Source organism: Gasterosteus aculeatus, chromosome 21, assembly GCF_964276395.1.
Source record: "Gasterosteus aculeatus chromosome 21, fGasAcu3.hap1.1, whole genome shotgun sequence".
In the NCBI taxonomy this organism is placed as follows: Eukaryota; Metazoa; Chordata; class Actinopteri; order Perciformes; family Gasterosteidae; genus Gasterosteus; species Gasterosteus aculeatus.
The window spans coordinates 21026926-21046205 of record NC_135708.1 but is presented as its reverse complement, the minus strand read 5'-3'; the positions used below and the strand labels follow the sequence as shown (position 1 = coordinate 21046205).

Below are 19280 nucleotides of genomic sequence, written 5' to 3'. Positions count from 1 at the left end.
CAGGCAAACTTGTTTCTTTCAAGTATCTCTGTCAATACACACACACACACACACACACACACACACACACACACACACACACACAGACACACACACACACACACACACACACACGCACACACACACAGACACACACACACACGCACGCACACACGCACACACACACACACACACACACACAGACACACACACTCACACACACACACACACAGACACACGCACACACACACAGACACACACACACAGACACACAGACACACACACACACAGACACACACACAGTCAAACTACTTCCTCGTACATTTGAACAATAAAAGCAAACAAAAGGAGAGAGAAAGTAAAGTCTGTGATACATGAAACAAGTTGCATAGTTTTAATCTTCAGGCGCTTCGTCTCATAAATCATAAATACGCGTCGCTTCCCCCGTTTGTAACAAAAATATATTAGATACTCTCTTGTTTTGTTTTTTTCTGAAAGTGCCGAGGAGACTTGGAGTTTGATTCCCTAAAGGGCGGAGCTCCCCTCGGCCCCGCCTACGAGCAGCCGCACTCCTCCACCACCATGTTCTGGATGTCCTTCTTGATGATCTTCTGCTCCTCGTTGTAGTAGAGCATGGACATGGCCCTCAGCCGGGTGGGCACGCAGCACGACCGCAGGTTCTGGAAGGGGCTGTAGCCCCGCATGCGGTAGTGGCTGATGACGGTGGAGTGGAAGGACAGCGAGGAGCCGGTGATGCTCGCCACGTGGGAGGGGCACTCGCCCTCGCAGTAGTTGGCGTGGTAGCCGGGTGGCGCGATGATCCAGTCGCTCCAGCCGATGTCCTTGAAATTGACGTAGAACTGCCGTTTGCAGCAAACGCGCACCTTCCCATCGCACTCCAGGCCGCGCTTCCTGCGCCGCGGCGAGCCGCTGCCGTCCTCCGGCCGCACCACGGCCATGAGGAAGGGCCGGTGGGTCTGCTCCCGCTGGTTGGCGCCCCGCGAGGCCTCGGGCCCGCCGGAGACCAGCACCGGCGTGGCGCCGGCGTCGGCGCAGAGTGGGCAGGTGACACGGAGGCTCAGTGCGGCGCCACCGGCGCCCTGCAGCACCGCCTGCACCGCCGCCGAAACAGGAAAGGTGTGCCAGCCGCTGCGTCGCGTGTCCACCGATTTCTCTGCCAGAAGGACGTCGTCCTGCTGCGAGGGCGGGCGCCCGACGGGGGGGTGGCGCTGCTGGAAGAGGCGGATGGTGACCTTGGCGCGGCTGCGGTTGGTCTTGGCGAGGCGGAGGAAGAGCCAGACGTTAGCCTGCTCCACCAGAGAGAGGTCGCCTCCGTCCTTAGAAAGCACGAAGCTCACCAGGCCGGGAGACTCACCTGGGACACAGAGAGGGAGAGAGGGGCGGGGTTAGGACAACAGAACCGCTTTCTGATTGGCTCCGATCGCACCACACAGCAGGTAACCGTGGCAACGGGTAACCAGGTGGAGAAAGGAAGCAACACCAAACTAATCACTGTGCAGAGAGACCTTCAGCTGACGCACGCACACACACACACACACACACACACGCACACACACACACACACACACACACACACACACACGCGCTGACTCGGCAGCGGTCGGCGGTAATCGTTTCCACCAGAAGTGAGCAAACAGTTCTGCTCAAAGGATTATGGAAAACTTCTCAAGAGCTACAAGTCTTAAGCAGGAGGAGAGACTTTTATTTTGGAGGGGTAGACGTTTGCAGGTTTCAACCTGAAGATGGAGGTGATTTAAGGAGGAGTCATGTGATCATGAAGAGCTCACGCCTGATTGGTCAAAGACTTCTTCATTCAATGCCTTGTGAACCTACAACAAACACTGCAGAGCACACACACAACCACACCCTCCGCCACGCACACACACAGACACACAAACACACTTACTTGTGTGCAGACCTGTATTTTGCAGAAACCTCCAGGCAACACAGCGAGCTAATCACCGGGTTGAAGACACTTATAGTCCAGCAACATTACATAAGATCTGTCTGTCTGTCTGTCTGTCTGTCTGCCCCCCCTCCCCCCTGTAATGTCGCTCGCTCGTGGGCGTCCGAGCAGAAAGTCCGAGTCTCGATCTGTGACTCGGTGAATGGCGGCGGGGGCGGCGGCTCTTCAGCAAATCCATTAACGGCGTTGAAGGCGATTATCTCACTTCCATCATCGCGGCGTGTAAGAAATAAGACGAGTTCAGAATAGCGTGTGATGTTGACTCAAGCTGCTGAGGAAGAGGAGGAAGAAGACGATCTGCTGTGCTTTATTCTGACCAGCTCTGATGACCCAATGCATCTGTTTCCTCTCTGATTCCCAGAATAACAAGCAGCCTCAAACCGCTTCAACCACTTCAAACCGGTTCAAACTTGAGTAAAGTGGTTCAAGCGGCTTCAAACTGCTTCAAACACGCGGCGAAGCGTCGTCAAACGCTCTGATGGGGACCAAAAGAACGGCCTGTGATTTCCACAGGAGCTCCAAATTACCGATGCACGTGAAGGCATCAGCTGCTCGGGCTAAATGGCTTCAGCCAGGAATTCTCTCCCTGCAGAGTCTGGCTACGTGTTTGTGGATGAAGGGTGAATATGGACGCTAACATCAGAGATTAAGGGGATTATTTTGTTAGTGTCTCGCGGCTCCGGCTCCCACGAGGCGTTCACTGGCCACCCGTGTGAAGCGGGGAAAAGGAGCTTCAGCTGCAGAGTTAAAGAGGAGTTTGTTGCTGTAGAGGTTCTCAGACACTAGAGAGAGATGCCGTCTGAGACGCTGAAGGTGATGAAGAGGAGTTCCTGTATCCTGGAGTTGGTCCGAGCTCTGCAAGTCGTCTCCTCACAGCTCGTCTCTCTTCGCCATCGAGGTTCACGAACCAACGTGTCTCTCATGAAGCAGAGTTCTGGCCGGTGGATCGAACCGGACCGAAAACACAAGAATACCACAGAATCTGTTCTAGGTCATCAGAGGTCATTTTGTTTGTTTACGTCTTGTGGTTTATGGAGCTCAAACCATCAGGACCAGGACCAAGCAGGTCCAGTTCGTGATGTCACAATCAGACCTTTGAATAAAGTTGAAACCATCAAGCAGCAACGAGAAAAGCCCGGTTCAACCCACTAGAACCCGGTTCAGACCTTCATCACTTTCATCATCTTCATCACCTCCTCCAAACATTTCACAATTCTCCCATCGGCCCTTGTGGCGTATTATGACTTTGATTTGATTTATCAGACGAACAAAGCTAAACAAGATGACCTGGTATGTTGTTAAAAGGCTCACACACAGACACACACACACACACACACACACACACACACACACACACACACACATCTTTCTCCTCCTACTGAATCCCATCGTGTGTCAGAAAACCAACAACAACCTCTCCTGTTGAGGACATGGACGAGTAGATGCACCTGGAACATCTGAACGCACCTGGAGTCCCAGAATGCACCTGGAGCCCCCCAACGCACCTGGAACATCTAGAGCACCTAAACGAGTGGGCGTCGCCTCCCAGAGGAGATCGGCGGCTGAAACGAACCGGAGGCGGTACACACTTCACCAAGACGCACTAACAGAGACACACACAGCGTGTGTGTTTGGACAGATGGAGCCGTGTGTGTGCGTCCTCTATTGTCCATCATAATCCCTCCTCAATGAGTTCAACAGGCTGAGCAAACCTCCCTGTGTCGGTGTGTTTGTGTGTGTTTCTCTGTGTGCGTGTAGATGTGTGTGTGTGTTTTATTTTATTGTGTTTTATTGCACATTGATTAAAAAACACTCCGTCAATTTATCTTTAGTTTCTCTTTGACATCATCTCCAAAACGCAGCTTCACCAGCTCCACCGGCAGGAAGACGGGGAGAAGAGACGCTGAGGGTGTGTGTGTGACAACGTTGGCTCATGTTTAGCATGCTACGCTGCACACGCACACACGCACACACACACACGCACACACACGCACACACAAGCACACACACACAGGTCTGCAGAGTGAGTCCAGGGGAAGGTTCTAACACCCAAGAAACATCTGATCCGTGAAGACGTGTCAGGATGCAGGTCTCGATACACACACCGTCAAAGCAGCCGTGGACCAAAGTGGTCAGGAGGCTCTAAAGGAACCTGGATGACTCCTCATCATCAGCTGAGGAGGAGAAAAGGGCCGAGGGGCTCACGGATCCGTGGGATCACAGCACAGAGAGGAGGAGGACGGAGGAGGAGGAGTGAGAGTATCAGTCTATATCTGCTGATCATCTTTCATGGTTTCAACCATGGATGGATCCGGAGCGTCGGGTCCTAAAGATGAGAAGGTCCGTTAACCTGCCGAGTCACGATTCCTCATCTCAGATACCTAAATTACACACGCGACCATGAACGCACCACCATGGAGAAGAAGAAGAAAAGGAAGTCAGCAAGCCGACCCGCCGTCCATCAAGCGGGTCGCTGTTTAGAAGCCCGGACCCAACAAAGAACGGTTCCTCAGAGGTCAAAGATCAGGGGAGCTGGAATGTTCCTAATGATGGAACCATTAGGTCCAATTAGCCCGCCTGTCGTCTATGTGTGAGGACGGACAGACGGACTTTGTGTCCCAGCCGCCGGGCGGAGGTCGACAATCCCGTCACTCCTACCCCCCTCCCCACCCGCCGTGAACACCGAGGTCCCTGAACGCGTCGCTTGCTGTGCACAATGCAGCAGCCTAGCTGGGTCTAGAAGGTTCTCACAGGAGAACACGCTCCAGCCGGTTCAAAATAGCTAATACCCGAATTCACCTGCAGAATGTAAGGTTCCTCGAAGGGTTCTAGAAGAGTCCTAGAATCGTTCTAGAAGAGTCCCAGAGGGGCTCTAGAAGAGTCATTGAATGGTTCTAGAAGAGTCCTAGAATCGTTCTAGAAGAGTCCCAGAGGGGCTCTAGAAGGGTCCTTGAATGGTTCTTGCAGAATTTTAGAAGGGCTCTGGAGAGGTCCTAGAAGGGTTCTGGGAAAGGTCCTAGAAGGGCCCTAGATGGGTTCCTACTGTTCCCCGACGGGGTTAAAGAGTTCAGCTCAATAACACAGAATTCCCACTGAGATGTTCTACAGGAACACCATTCAATACTAGATGAATCATGATCATTGAAATCTTCTACTACTCAATAACCAACACGACAATATGAGGACAGTTTACACAATGAAGATGTGAGATGTCAACCTAACCTCAGACACACTGGACCACCTCAGTGACCCCTCAGTGACCCCTCAGTGACCCCTCAGTGACCTAATTTAAAGGGTCCAAGTCTGACTGTTAAAGCAAGTCTTCATCCCTCTTTGTCTCCACAGTGTGTCGGAGAGGGAAGCAACACACACACACACACACACACACACACACACACACACACACACACACACACACACAAATTAGTCTCCTTCTCTAAGCAGATAACGAGGTATTCTTTAAAAACCAGCAGGAGGCGATTACAGGTGTGTGTGTACGCAGGTGGAATTAAGAAGCTGTACACACACACACACACACACACACACACACAAACACAGAGGTACCTGTTTCAGATTCCACCACAAACACAAATAAACTGGATTTACACAGCATTTGTACACACACACACACACACACACTCACACACACACACACACACACACACTCACACACACACACTCACACACACACACTCACACACACACACTCACACACACACACACACACACTCACACACACACACACACACACACACACTCACCGGCCTCGGCGAAGGTGATGATCTCCGTTGTCTCTTGCGCGTCTCCTCCGTCCCCCGTTCTCGATGCCATGGTTCCTCCTCCTCCTGCTCCTCTGCCCCCCCTCCCTCGCGCCTCCTCCTCGCCCTCGATTTGCACGCTGCCATCGTCGGCCACGCGGCCGACGTGGAGCTTGCGCAGCGCGTTGAGGAGCGCGGCGCGCGGCACGGGCCTGCTGATGTTGGGCCGAGTCTGGAGGTGCAGCATGTTGAGGATGTGCCTCTTCACCGCCTCCACCACCTCCTGCTGAGCCTCCTCATGCTCCTCCTGCTCAGGGCCCGCCGTCTCGCCCCCCTCACTCCTCCTCATCCGGGCCAGGGCGCAGGAGGGGCAGTGGGAGCCGGAGGCGGCGTCCGGGCGATCAGGGAGGGACAGCGGGTCTGAGCTGGAGCTGGAGCTCTGGACCAGGACCAGGAGGGTCCAGCCCAGCAGAGCCCAGACGGACATGATGACACGGGGGCTCCTGATTGGCTGGCTGGTTGGTGGAGGATGCTCAGAGCGGGTTGAGTTTGGCTTTAAAATCAGGTCTGCTCTGCTCCACCTTTGTCTACCACAGTAGTTTGGAGCCCAGAGTCCACCTGTGAGAGCCGAATGGAGGACAGAAAAAAGGGAGAGGAATGAGTAATCCTGGTCTCTTCTGGTCTCACTGGTCTCTGTGGTCTCTACTGGCCTTAGTGTGCTTGCTGGTCTCTCCCGGTCTCTCTGGTCCCTTTGGTCACACCGGTCTCTCCTGGTCTTGCTGGTCTCTCTTGGTTTCTTTGGTCTCTGTGGCAGATGGCCGAACGTGGAGGCGTTACGAGCCAGAGAGGAAGACGAATATAGAGGAGAACTCTGGAGATCTTGGTTCCTGGTGTCCACTAAGTTGTCCCAGACGGAGGGAGTTTGTCTCTCTGTCTCTGTCTCAGTGGTGAATGCTTCTTCGCTCACCAGTTGAATGGTTTTAGCGGAGGGGGCTGGACTCGCTCTCTCTTTCTTTACTTCCCTCTCTCGCCCAGGCAGCCTCCTACCATAATATACCTCTGCCCTCCCCCCTCCATCTCTCTCTCTCTCTCTCCACTCCAGTCCCCTCCCATCTGTGACTCACAGCACTTGCAACTTCTACCTTCTCCCTCCCTCCCCTCTGTTAATGGAGCAGAGCTGGGATTCCTCCCAGCCCCCCTCCCTCGGTGGGCTGAGTTGGTCTCCTGTCTGTTTGAAGGTCTGGATCTGTTTAGTCTGTCTGCGGGGCTCCAGTCAACATGACATCACAAATCATGACTCGTCTCATCGTATTCCCTGTTCCTGGTCTCATTTCTGTGGTGAAATATTCCACCCTCAAGATTTCCAAACGTTGTCCTTCACCTCGCGGCTGGGGAGCCAGAGGGAGAGCTTCCAGGTTCTCATTCAGATGTTTAATAACCTCATTATGAATGAGACCTGAAGGAGAAGTAGACGTACAAACCCCTGTATAAGTGTCTCAAAACTGCATTCTCTGTAGTGACCAGCAGGGGGCGACTCCTCTGCTCCCATAGACGTCTATGAGGAAATGACTCTACTTCTCTGTAGTGACCAGCAGGGGGCGACTCCTCTGCTCCCATAGACGTCTATGAGGAAATGACTCTACTTCTCTGTAGTGACCAGCAGGGGGCGACTCCTCTGCTCCCATAGACGTCTATGAGGAAATGACTCTACTTCTCTGTTGATTTATTCCCTCAGTAAACATTGTAAACATGAGTTTATGGTCTCAGTCTCTAGTTTCAAGTCTTCTTCAACACAACATGATGTTCATTTAGTGACTTATGGTCCATTTAGAGTCAAACAGACCATGAAGCAGGGGATGCTGTAGGGCGGGGCTACACGTTGATTGACAGGTCTCTAATCTCTTTTGTCACAGCTTTAACTTTGTTGTTTGTTTCCAGTTCATCAAAGTTGATATTTGTCCTCAGTTGTTTTGACCAGTGTTCAGTTGGATCAACCTCCATTATCTCAAATGTGGATGAAAATAAACACGATGTTGACAAATAGAAACCAAGATGGCGACGGATAAGACCAAGAGTGGCCTCTAACAAGCATAATTTCCCACGAGCCTGAAAAGGTTAAACACCAGGCCCTCCTGGTTCTAACTTAAGACATCTGCTTGAGAAGGTCCTCTTTGTTATCCTCACAGTCATCCTGTCATCGCCCTGAAAAAACCTTCTCTTCCAAGCGTGGCCCTCTCATTTCCAAACCCATCAGCCCCCTCTTTCCTCCAGTCTGTCATTGTGGTTTCACCGAGGAATGAGTCTCAGGACCTTCAGCTTACTTCAGGTAGTCTTGAGGAGAATAAAAGGGTTCCTTTGTGAAGGAGCTGAGATCTAAATGATTCAGAGATTCAGTGGATTTTCTGTGGGGTTATTTTTGAGAGTCTAAAGAGTTCTGGAAGGAATATGAGGTTTTTTTTACAGTGCGTTTGGATTTAGAAATGACAAGGTTAGATGGACAGTAAACAAATCAACGGATTCAACGGGTTCTGGTGACAAGGAACAAGAGTTTCAGGTTCTAAGAGGTTGTTATTGCTGTTCAGATAGGGTTCTACGGGGCAGATCCAAAGAGGGTTATTTTAAGAGGTTCTGTGAATCTCAGAGAGGATATTGACAGCTTCTGAAGAGGTGTTTCAAAAAGGTTCTTCAGATTTTGGGGTTCATCCGTTCTATAGGAGAACTAGAAACCCTCCATCGGTTCCTCTTTGCTCCCTCAGAAAAAAAACCTAGAACTTTGGCTTAATTTGTCAAACGGCCACCATGTCCTCTGAGGGTTCTACAGCCTTCAAAGAGATCAAAGTCACAGAAGCAGCTGGTCGCCATGACGTCGCACGGTCTCACTTCCTGCTCCCATCAGACGTCGGGCTTCTTCCCTCCGCCGGAGTGATGACGTCATCGCTACATGAGCTCATGCCTTCTTTAAATAGCTCGCCGCCTGTGAATCACGGAGGCGTCGTCACGTCAACGGAACGGATGATCTTTGTTTTCAAAGCTGAAAAACACAAACATTCACAAAGTCTGGAGGGAGGGAGACGGAACAGCAGAACTTCATTTGATCGATGGAGCAGATGATTAATCCAAAGAGACGTCCATTGCTGTTGAACCCGACGTGCAGACATGAAGACATGATGCAGATGTTGTTATGACGAGAGACCCCTGGTGGCTCGTCAGAGGACACGTGAGGAGAATCAGACCCCGCTGGCTGTTAGGAAAGGTGTGTGGCTGTAAACAGGTAAACACACAAACAGCTCCACCTAGTGGACGTCTGGGACGTCCCTGAGTGACCTGTGTCTCTCTGTCTGTCTCTCTCTGTGTCTCTCTGTGTCTCTCTCTGTCTGTCTCTCCCTGTGTCTCTCTCTGTGTCTCTCTGTGTCTCTCTCTGTGTCTCTCTGTCTGTCTCTCCCTGTGTCTCTCTCTGTGTCTCTCTGTGTCTCTCTCTGTGTCTCTCTGTCTGTCTCTCCCTGTGTCTCTCTCTGTGTCTCTCTGTGTCTCTCTCTGTGTCTCTCTGTCTGTCTCTCTCTGTCTGTCTCTCCCTGTGTCTCTCTCTGTGTCTCTCTCTGTGTCTCTCTGTCTGTCTCTCTCTGTGTCTCTCTGTCTGTCTCTCCCTGTGTCTCTCTCTGTCTGTCTCTCTGTGTCTCTGTCTGTCTCTGCAGCTTCATCAATCACGCTGGATGCTGGAGGAGGAGAAAGAGGAGGAGGAGGAGGAGAAAGAGGAGGAGGAGGAGAAAGAGGAGGAGGAGGAGAAAGAGGAGGAGGAGGAGGAGGAGGAAGAGGAGGCGTCTGAACAAAGAGTCGTGTTGTGTCTGTCGTTGTGTTTCCTGTCAGAATGTGTGACAACATGAAAATGTGGAGATAAGATTAGTGTGTTGAGATGATTCCTCAGGTTCAACAGATGTTCACTGAGTCTCAATCCAACCAGGTAGCTTTTGTTGAGACATTTTTATATTGAAAAGTGTTGCTTGACTTTTGTAGGAAAACTATTATATTTGCTTGAAAAGAATAAAATGGAAAAAATCTAAAAACACATGAAATCTCACACACACACACACACACACACACACACACACACACACACACACACACACACACACACACACACACACACAGACACACACACACGACTCCTTTTCATCTTCCCACATCGTCCTTCTGCTTCGTGTGTGTTTCTATGTTAGAGGACATTGTCCAGACTCAGAGCGATGACATCTCAAAGGGTCTGAGGTGATTCAGGGCAACAGACACAGACACACACACACACACACACGCACACACGCACACACGCACACACGCACACGCACACACACGCACACACGCACACACGCACACACACACACGCACACACACGCACACACGCACACACACACACGCACCACTTTGCATGTGAAATGAAGTGTGTTACATGCACTAGTAAAGCGTGCAGACGCCCCCAGTCTAAAATCCCCCGAGGTTCCCGGCAGCGTTTCCGCGTCAGACGCTCAACAACTCATCAGAGAACCGACTGCAAGAGGAGGCTTCAAACCAACGACATCACGGCCAGTCACAGGAAACCACGTCACACGGGAACCACGTCACAGGAAACCACGTCACAGGAAACCACGTCACAGGAAACCACGTCACACGGGAACCACGTCACACGGGAACCACGTCACAGGAAACCACGTAACAGGAAACCACGTCACACGGGAACCACGTCAGACAGGAAACCACGTCACAGGAAACCACGTCACACGGGAACCACGTCAGACAGGAAACCACGTCACAGGAAACCACGTCACAGGAAACCACGTCACACGGGAACCACGTCACAGGAAACCACGTCACAGGAAACCACGTCACACACAGGAAACCACGTCACAGGAAACCACGTCAGACAGGAAACCACGTCACAGGAAACCACGTCACAGGAAACCACGTCACACACAGGAAACCACGTCACACACAGGAAACCACGTCACGGGAAACCACGTCACACACAGGAAACCACGTCACACACAGGAAACCACGTCACGGGAAACCACGTCACACACAGGAAACCACGTCACACACAGGAAACCACGTCACGGGAAACCACGTCACACACAGGAAACCACGTCACACACAGGAAACCAGGTTAGACGGGAAACCACGTCACAGGAAACCACGTCACGGGAAACCACGTCACACAGAAACCACGCACAGGAAACCACGTCACACGGAAACCACGTCACACAGGAAACCACGTCACACGGGAAACCACGTCAGACAGGAAACCACGTCACACAGAAACCACGTCACAGGAAACCACGTCACACAGGAAACCACGTCACACGGGAAACCACGTCAGACAGGAAACCACGTCACACAGAAACCACGTCACAGGAAACCACGTCACACGGGAAACCACGTCAGACAGGAAACCACGTCACAGGAAACCACGTCACACGGGAAACCACGTCAGACAGGAAACCACGTCACAGGAAACCACGTCACACGGGAAACCACGTCAGACAGGAAACCACGTCACACGGAAACCACGTCACAGGAAACCACGTCAGACAGGAAACCACGTCACAGGAAACCACGTCACACGGGAACCACGTCACACGGGAACCACGTCAGACAGGAAACCACGTCACAGGAAACCACGTCACAGGAAACCACGTCACACGGGAACCACGTCACAGGAAACCACGTCACAGGAAACCACGTCACACACAGGAAACCACGTCACAGGAAACCACGTCAGACAGGAAACCACGTCACAGGAAACCACGTCACAGGAAACCACGTCACACACAGGAAACCACGTCACACACAGGAAACCACGTCACGGGAAACCACGTCACACACAGGAAACCACGTCACACACAGGAAACCACGTCACGGGAAACCACGTCACACACAGGAAACCACGTCACACACAGGAAACCACGTCACGGGAAACCACGTCACACACAGGAAACCACGTCACACACAGGAAACCAGGTTAGACGGGAAACCACGTCACAGGAAACCACGTCACGGGAAACCACGTCACACAGAAACCACGCACAGGAAACCACGTCACACGGAAACCACGTCACACAGGAAACCACGTCACACGGGAAACCACGTCAGACAGGAAACCACGTCACACAGAAACCACGTCACAGGAAACCACGTCACACAGGAAACCACGTCACACGGGAAACCACGTCAGACAGGAAACCACGTCACACAGAAACCACGTCACAGGAAACCACGTCACACGGGAAACCACGTCAGACAGGAAACCACGTCACAGGAAACCACGTCACACGGGAAACCACGTCAGACAGGAAACCACGTCACAGGAAACCACGTCACACGGGAAACCACGTCAGACAGGAAACCACGTCACACGGAAACCACGTCACAGGAAACCACGTCACACAGGAAACCACGTCACAGGAAACTACGTCACACAGGAAACCACGTCACAGGAAACCACGTCACACACAGGAAACCACGTCAGACAGGAAACCACGTCACAGGAAACCACGTCACACACAGGAAACCACGTCAGACAGGAAACCACGTCACAGGAAACCACGTCACACACAGGAAACCACGTCAGACAGGAAACCAAGTCACACGGAAACCACGTCACAGGAAACCACGTCACACAGGAAACCACGTCACAGGAAACCACGTCACACAGGAAACCACGTCACAGGAAACCACGTCACACACAGGAAACCACGTCAGACAGGAAACCACGTCACAGGAAACCACGTCACACACAGGAAACCACGTCACACAGGAAACCACGTCACAGGAAACCACGTCACACACAGGAAACCACGTCAGACAGGAAACCACGTCACAGGAAACCACGTCACACACAGGAAACCACGTCAGACAGGAAACCACGTCACAGGAAACACGTTTAGGTAGAAGTTGAAACAAAGGGTTTTTAGCAATTCTTTGCAATTTGCAGATTCTTTGACATTGAAATATCACAATGAGCATGAAAATGTGAGGTTGTAAAGTGGGCCGCTGGGTGGTGCCGCTCTGCATCCATGGCGACGATCATCCACCCGATCCAGTTGGTGCTGGGCAGAAGGCTGGGGTCCATCCAGGGAAACTCTCTCTCCACACGGTAGTCCTGGTTTCTGCTGTATCACTGTTTATCTGAGCGCTATCATCCCGTAAGCCTCTGGGATCTACTGAGACGTGTGGACAGCTGGTGGCTAAACAAGTGTCAAACACTGGAGGAGACCTGAGACGAAAGGCAAGGGGGTCATAAGGAGTCCCATTTGTTGCAGCCGATGTGCAGAATTCAGCAGCAGTTTCTTGGCTGGTTTCAGATCAGAGTTTAAAACAGAAACACTTCAGTATAAACTCCAGAGGTCCAAGGCGCTGCTTAATGAGAATGAGAGTATGAACCTGAATAAATGAGGTTAAACCCGCGGCGGCATTCAGCGGGGACTTTACACCAACAGGACTTGTGGAAGGCGGAGTTGTGGAGACGAGGCCCTGAGGACAAACACTGTTTTATTGTCAGTTTGAATCAACGCTCAACGTCTCACGTCTCTGACATCCAAAGTACATGCGCGAGTGTTACAGAGCGCGGAGAACACTGAGGCTCGTTGTTAATATTCATCCATCTTTGCTTCGGGTTAATCTGCACCAAGGCCTACGAGGGTCCATGAACGCATCACTTTAGATAAACCAGCTAAAGCTAACGAGAGTAGCAATCTGACTCTCACAAGGAGCACGTTGTAGCGACCTGCAGATCAACGTCACAAATACAAAGTGGACAGAAGGTAACTTCACACCCAGACTCGCTCTACCGTCACCCGTCGTCGTGGTAACCAACGCTATCAGCGTAGCGACGCAGGCCTCAGAAGCAGCACTTGGTGTTGAGAAACCTCCCCGACCGCAGCGCAACATCCAGGCCAAACCGCCGTGTGCAATCTGTCCAAACATGACAGCGATGGAGGGAAATGATGCGAGAGGCTGCGTGAGCAAGACGGGAGGGGGGGAGGCATGAGGGGGGAGGCATGAGGGGGGGGGGGGAGACATGAGGGGGATCGTGCAGTTTCACAGCTGTCTGCAAACAAGTAAACTTTCTTTATGCCTGAGAATAAATGTGTACCTGCAAACATTCGTAGTCAGCGTCACAGACTTGATTTCACCACTTAAGGAGTTTATTCTCCGGTTCACATACAGAATAAAATGACCACAAACACACAAAGAATGAGACAAACGGATCAGAAGATGTAAATGAATCACAAAAAGACACAAAACAACCACAAAGACCTTCAAAGCAACCTCCAACAGACACAACAACAGAGTCTTTATGGAGGACGTGAACACGCCTCAGATCTTCATTCAGTCACAACTTCACACACACACGAAGGTCATTTCTTCTCTTTTCTAATTCAAAGCATCCGTGAGCTGAAAGATGAATTAAGAACTCCTAAATGTCCTGGAGATGGACGTGTAACTCCGGGTCCTCTTCACCAGGCGGTGCTGGTGGAGGGAGGTGGTGCCCAGGCGTAGCCCGAGGCCTGGTGGGGTCTTCTGCCACTAAGACACCAGAATTGGCTCTTGGGGGGCAGATGGTCGAGCATGTTTCCACCTTACGTATGAAAGGTTAAACCACAAGTCAAGTCATGGAGGCTCCTCAGAAGTTCAGATGAGCCTCCATCAGGAGAACCACCTTCTCCATCTCCTAACCGCTGGTTCCTTCACCAGTTTCCTTCGGGGGGGTCATGACCTGCTACAGTGCAGACTGAGAATAGATGAACATCTACTTGGAAGCTGGTGGGACCTCAGTAACAAAGCGACTTCTGCTCAGCCGGGGCGCCATCTGCACAGTGTGTAGCACACGGACATCTGGAGTGTGTTGAGATGTGTGTAACGTGGAGTCTGATCCAATGTAAACTGCTGACGTCATCATGTGACTCGCTCTGGATGAGCACAGGCTCCTAATAAGATCCATAAAAAGTATTATAAGTTTATTCATTATGTGGACATAATACACATGCAACTGTGTGTGACCTCATTGTAAAGATGAAACACTTATTTATACAGTGAACATATCTATAAAATGTGTGCGTGTGTGTGTGTGTTAGTCAGTGCATGTCGGGTGGTGTGTGTGTGTGTGTGTTGGTCAGTGAATGTCGGGTGGTGTGTGTGTGTGTGTGTGTGTTGGTCAGTGCATGTCGGGTGGTGTGTGTGTGTGTGTGTTGTATAAAGAAGTACCTCTTTGTGTATTTAACTGGAACCTGAGTCTGTTTTCTTTAATTGCTGCTTTACACAAACATTGTTTGTTGGAAAGTTCCCGTCTTTGACCAACGTTTGGTTTCCTGTTTGATTCATGCTCCTATTTATACTCCCAAAGAGACACATTTATTTTACTGCAAAGCAACTAGAGCCACTTACACAAATACCTCTGTGGCTCTTCCAGATAATCCTCTCCTCACAGGAAGCGTTTTATGTAATGTGATGTATTTTAGATGTTAGGCTTCTTTCTCTTGGTGATTTCCTGCCTTAAAGGTGGAATACTATTATTACTATTATTATTATTACGATGAAGCATTACAAATCTGAATGAGAATCGTGTTGTTGAAAGACATAAGTGAAATTTTATAGATATTAATTCCATTACTTTTACTGTCATCACAAACTAACAATATCAACTTTACTTCTTTCCTCTTTGTGCTTCCCCCTCACAGGCTTCTGGGGATGATGCTTCTATGTGATGGTGGTTCTATGTGATGATGGTTCTATGTGATGCGGTTCTATGTGATGGCGGCTCTATGTGATGCGGTTCTATGTGATGATGTTTCTATGTGATGGCGGCTCTATGTGATGGCGGTTATATGTGATGGCGGTTCTATGTGATGGTGGTTCTATGTGATGATGGTTCTATGTGATGGTGGTTCTATGTGATGGTGGTTCTGTGATGGTGGTTCTATGTGATGGTGGTCATGGCGGTTCTATGTGATGGTGGTTCTATGTGATGGCGGTTCTATGTGATGGTGGTTCTATGTGATGGCGGTTCTATGTGATGGTTGTTCTATGTGATGGTGGTTCTATGTGATGGTGGTTATTTGTGATGGTGGTTCTATGTGATGGTGGTGATGGCGGTTCTATGTGATGGTGGTTCTATGTGATGGTGGTGATGGCGGTTCTATGTGATGGTGGTTCTATGTGATGGTGGTTCTATGTGATGGTGGTGATGGCGGTTCTATGTGATGGTGGTTCTATGTGATGGCGGTTCTATGTGATGGTGGTGATGGCGGTTCTATGTGATGGCGGTTCTATGTGATGGTGGTGATGGCGGTTCTATGTGATGTGAAGTGGTCCTGTCTACATCTGGTTTACTTGTTTGAATCATTTCTGTCGTACAAATTGTTCATCTTTTTCTTTTATTCATTTTTCATGTTCTCACACACGAGGCGGACTTCCTGTCCCAGTGCGTGTTTGATGAGTAACCGCGGCGATCACACACCTGGACTTACATCTGCCGGCACCAGCGAGGTGGAGGCACGTTGATGAGATCTCACTCATCTGATGACACACAGAAGTCACGACATCACTTCCTGTCTGCGCCGCTCTCCTCGACCAGTCGGCAGGTGAAGGTCCTGTTTTATTCATTTAAAGAGTAAAAAACAAAATAATTCAGTTATTTATCAACATCTGGCGCAATAATAAGACTTTCATAAAAGCACCAAGCCGGAGACGCTTTATCACCACTAACATCCTTCATAGAGGATTAATGTCCAGACTGAACGACACGTCGTATCAGTGGTTGAGTCGTGTGTCTCCCTTGTGCTTTTTGTCTTGTCATCCAGTCCAATGAGACAATGAGAGACACTGAAACACTCTGCTGAGCTAACGTTAGCATCAGACATCGCTCACCAGCCTGACAGAGGATGACGTCGTCGCTTACAGGGACTTTTCCACGTTAACGATGACCATGAAAGGAAGCGTGTGTGTTTGTGTGTGAGGCCACAGTGTGCGGGTGTGTGTCAACACCTGTAAATCCTCCAGACATGATTAATCAGCACCGAACGTCTGTGTGTGTGTGTGTGTGTGTGTGTGTGTGTGTGTGTGTGTGTGTGTAGCAGACCTACAGGAGATGACACTTGTTTTTAGGTGGGCTGCTTTACCATAACACACACATGAACACACACACTCATTGCTAATGGAGGAATGTACTCAGACAAACACACACACACACAGACACACACACAGCTGGTGGCCCTCAGACCAGCAGGGTGCCAGTTTGATACTGATACTGATTGTTACTGTCAATCAATATCAATCAATTAACGATAGCACATGACTGTGAACATACAGAGCCAGATGTTCTGCTCTAATGTCAGATGTTCTGCTCTAGGTCAGATGTTCTGTCCTAGGTCAGATGTTCTGCTCTAATGTCAGATGTTCTGTCCTATGTCAGATGTTCTGTCCTAGGTCAGATGTTGTGCTCTAGGTCAGATGTTCTGTCCTAGGTCAGATGTTCTGCTCTAATGTCAGATGTTCTGTCCTATGTCAGATCTTCTGCTCTAATGGCAGATCTTCTGCTCTAATGTCAGATGTTCTGTCCTATGTCAGATGTTCTGTCCTAGGTCAGATCTTCTGCTCTAATGGCAGATCTTCTGCTCTAATGTCAGATGTTCTTTGGTGACTCCCAATGAACGGACCCATTGATCGGTCAGGTCCACTGAGTCCTGAGTTTCTGGCTTCATGCCGGTTGCCATTGTTGGATTTCTTTGGTTGGAATCAGGTCACATGGCGTCCAAATAATAAAAAAACAGGATCCCAGAAAATCTGGAGAAATAAATTATTTTGGTGTGACGTATCACACGGGGGGAGGGAGGAGGTCTGAGTCTCCTCCAGGTTCCCTCACTGATGTGAGTCACTATTGAAGGCCTCCAGGGTGCAGAAGAAAAGAAATGATGCTTTCATATTGAGCCTGAAGCGAGTCCCTCACAGCTTCCACGTGATCTCCTCTCAGTCAGGAAGCCTGTTAGATGTTAGATGTCCCTCATGCACAGCAAGTCTCCTCACAACCTGAGACATGAAATGAAACACCTCCAGCCACTTGGAACGTGCGCCCAGAGAGAGGGTGTGTGTGTGTATGTGTGTGTGTGTGTGTGTGTGTGTGTGTGTGTGTGTGTGTGTGTGTGTGTGTGTGTGTGTGCTGGAGTTCTTGTGAACTTGTTAAAGTGGTTCTCTGGCTTTAATGGAGGCCTGAGGTCACACCTAAGAAGTCTTATTGAGAACGATTTATTTAAGTACTTCAATTAAAGTAGAACTTTGTTAACGGGGTTCAAATCCATCATAAATGCACGTTTGATTTAAGAACGTTATTAGTTGACTCCAGGATTTGATCATCACTCAGTGTCTTCATCATCATATTTCTACTCATCAAGGCTCCTTCGTGTAGCATGAAGGTCTCCACAAATTGAACCGTATTCCAAGTAAGATTTAATTGTTTAACACAAGATGGGAAATGATCGTTGGGGGAGTCAAACACACACAAGCGTCGGGCAGGTTTCATCAACCAGACTCTACTAGAGGTTTCACGTCTTCTTCAACACAGCGTGATGTTCATTTAGTAAATGATGGTCCATTCAGAGTCAAACAGACTTTAGGGCGGGGCTACACGCTGATTGACAGGTCTCTACCTAACTACGGTCATTTCCTGTTCAGTGGATGGTCAGTAAACAGTGGAGATACAGAGATTATATTAATATGTAACATTAGAATCCACCCAATGAACAGCAAGGCCAACCACAGACCAGAATGCACTGCAGCGACCCCCCAGGTGCAGAGGGGGGGATGCGGGTTCACCAGAGTGCGTCGGGGCTGAGAAGAACCTCCAGTCTGCCTCTTCAAACGAGTTGAATCGAGTTGAAACGAGTTGAAACGCTCCTCCAAGTCGAGGCTCTTAAACTGACGGGAATTCCCCGGCGGACTCGAATGCGGCATCATCATTATTCCGTCTGCTTTGAACCCCCCCCCACGCCCCTCCCACCCCCCCTCCCCCCCGCTGGGGCTCTACGGGATGACAGGAGGCTCTGCTGCATGAACTTCACCTGAACTCACCTGGTGGGTTCATGTTCTAGATCAGAGGTCTTCAACATATATATATACATATATATATATATATATATACATATATATATATGCATATATATACATATATTACATATATATATATATGTATATGTGTTTAGGATGAATTACCATTACATTCTCCCACTGGTGCACCACACATTGGGGATCCCCGCTGTGGAGCAGTGGTTCTCAAACTGTGGGGTGTGACCCTTCTTGTGGGGCGCGAGGGGCCGGGGGAATTTTTTTAAATAAACTGTATATTCACTCATACTCAAATTTGATTAAACTTATTTTTTATTATTTGATTTATACTCCTTTATTAATCCCACATGGGTACATTATTTTACCCACCTTAGTAGTTAAGGAGCAGTGTTGCTCAAGGACACTGAGACACACAAACTATGGACAGAACAGTTACGTCCACTTCTTCTCTTTAA

At 49.9% G+C, this 19280-nt stretch overlaps 1 protein-coding gene across 2 annotated transcripts; it reads right to left on the bottom strand.

Moving 5' to 3' along the window:
• Positions 1–350: 350 nt before the first annotated feature.
• Positions 351–13655, bottom strand: inhbaa (inhibin subunit beta Aa). Of its 2 annotated transcripts, none has more exons than XM_078096430.1 (3): positions 13557–13655; positions 5728–8755; positions 351–1354 (listed from the first exon to the last, which is right to left on the bottom strand). In XM_078096430.1, exons 2-3 carry the CDS (start codon positions 6209–6211, stop codon positions 534–536), a joined length of 1305 nt encoding a protein of 434 aa, XP_077952556.1. In that variant the 5' UTR covers positions 6212–8755; positions 13557–13655; the 3' UTR covers positions 351–533. The 2 variants fall into 2 exon arrangements, with proteins under 2 accessions (XP_077952556.1, XP_077952557.1); XM_078096431.1 differs by lacking the exon at positions 13557–13655 and having other exon boundaries at positions 5728–6342; positions 6435–10059.
• Between the last annotated feature and the right edge of the window lie 5625 nt (positions 13656–19280).

Bases quoted from the DNA above. Each gene is read 5' to 3' on its own strand.
- inhbaa (XM_078096430.1), bottom strand. From the start codon at position 6,211: ATGTCCGTCTGGGCTCTGCTGGGCTGGACCCTCCTGGTCCTGGTCCAG. The intron at 1,355-5,727 runs GTGAGTGTGTGT...TCTGTGTCCCAG, and splicing joins CATCACCTTCGCCGAGGCCG to GTGAGTCTCCCGGCCTGGTG.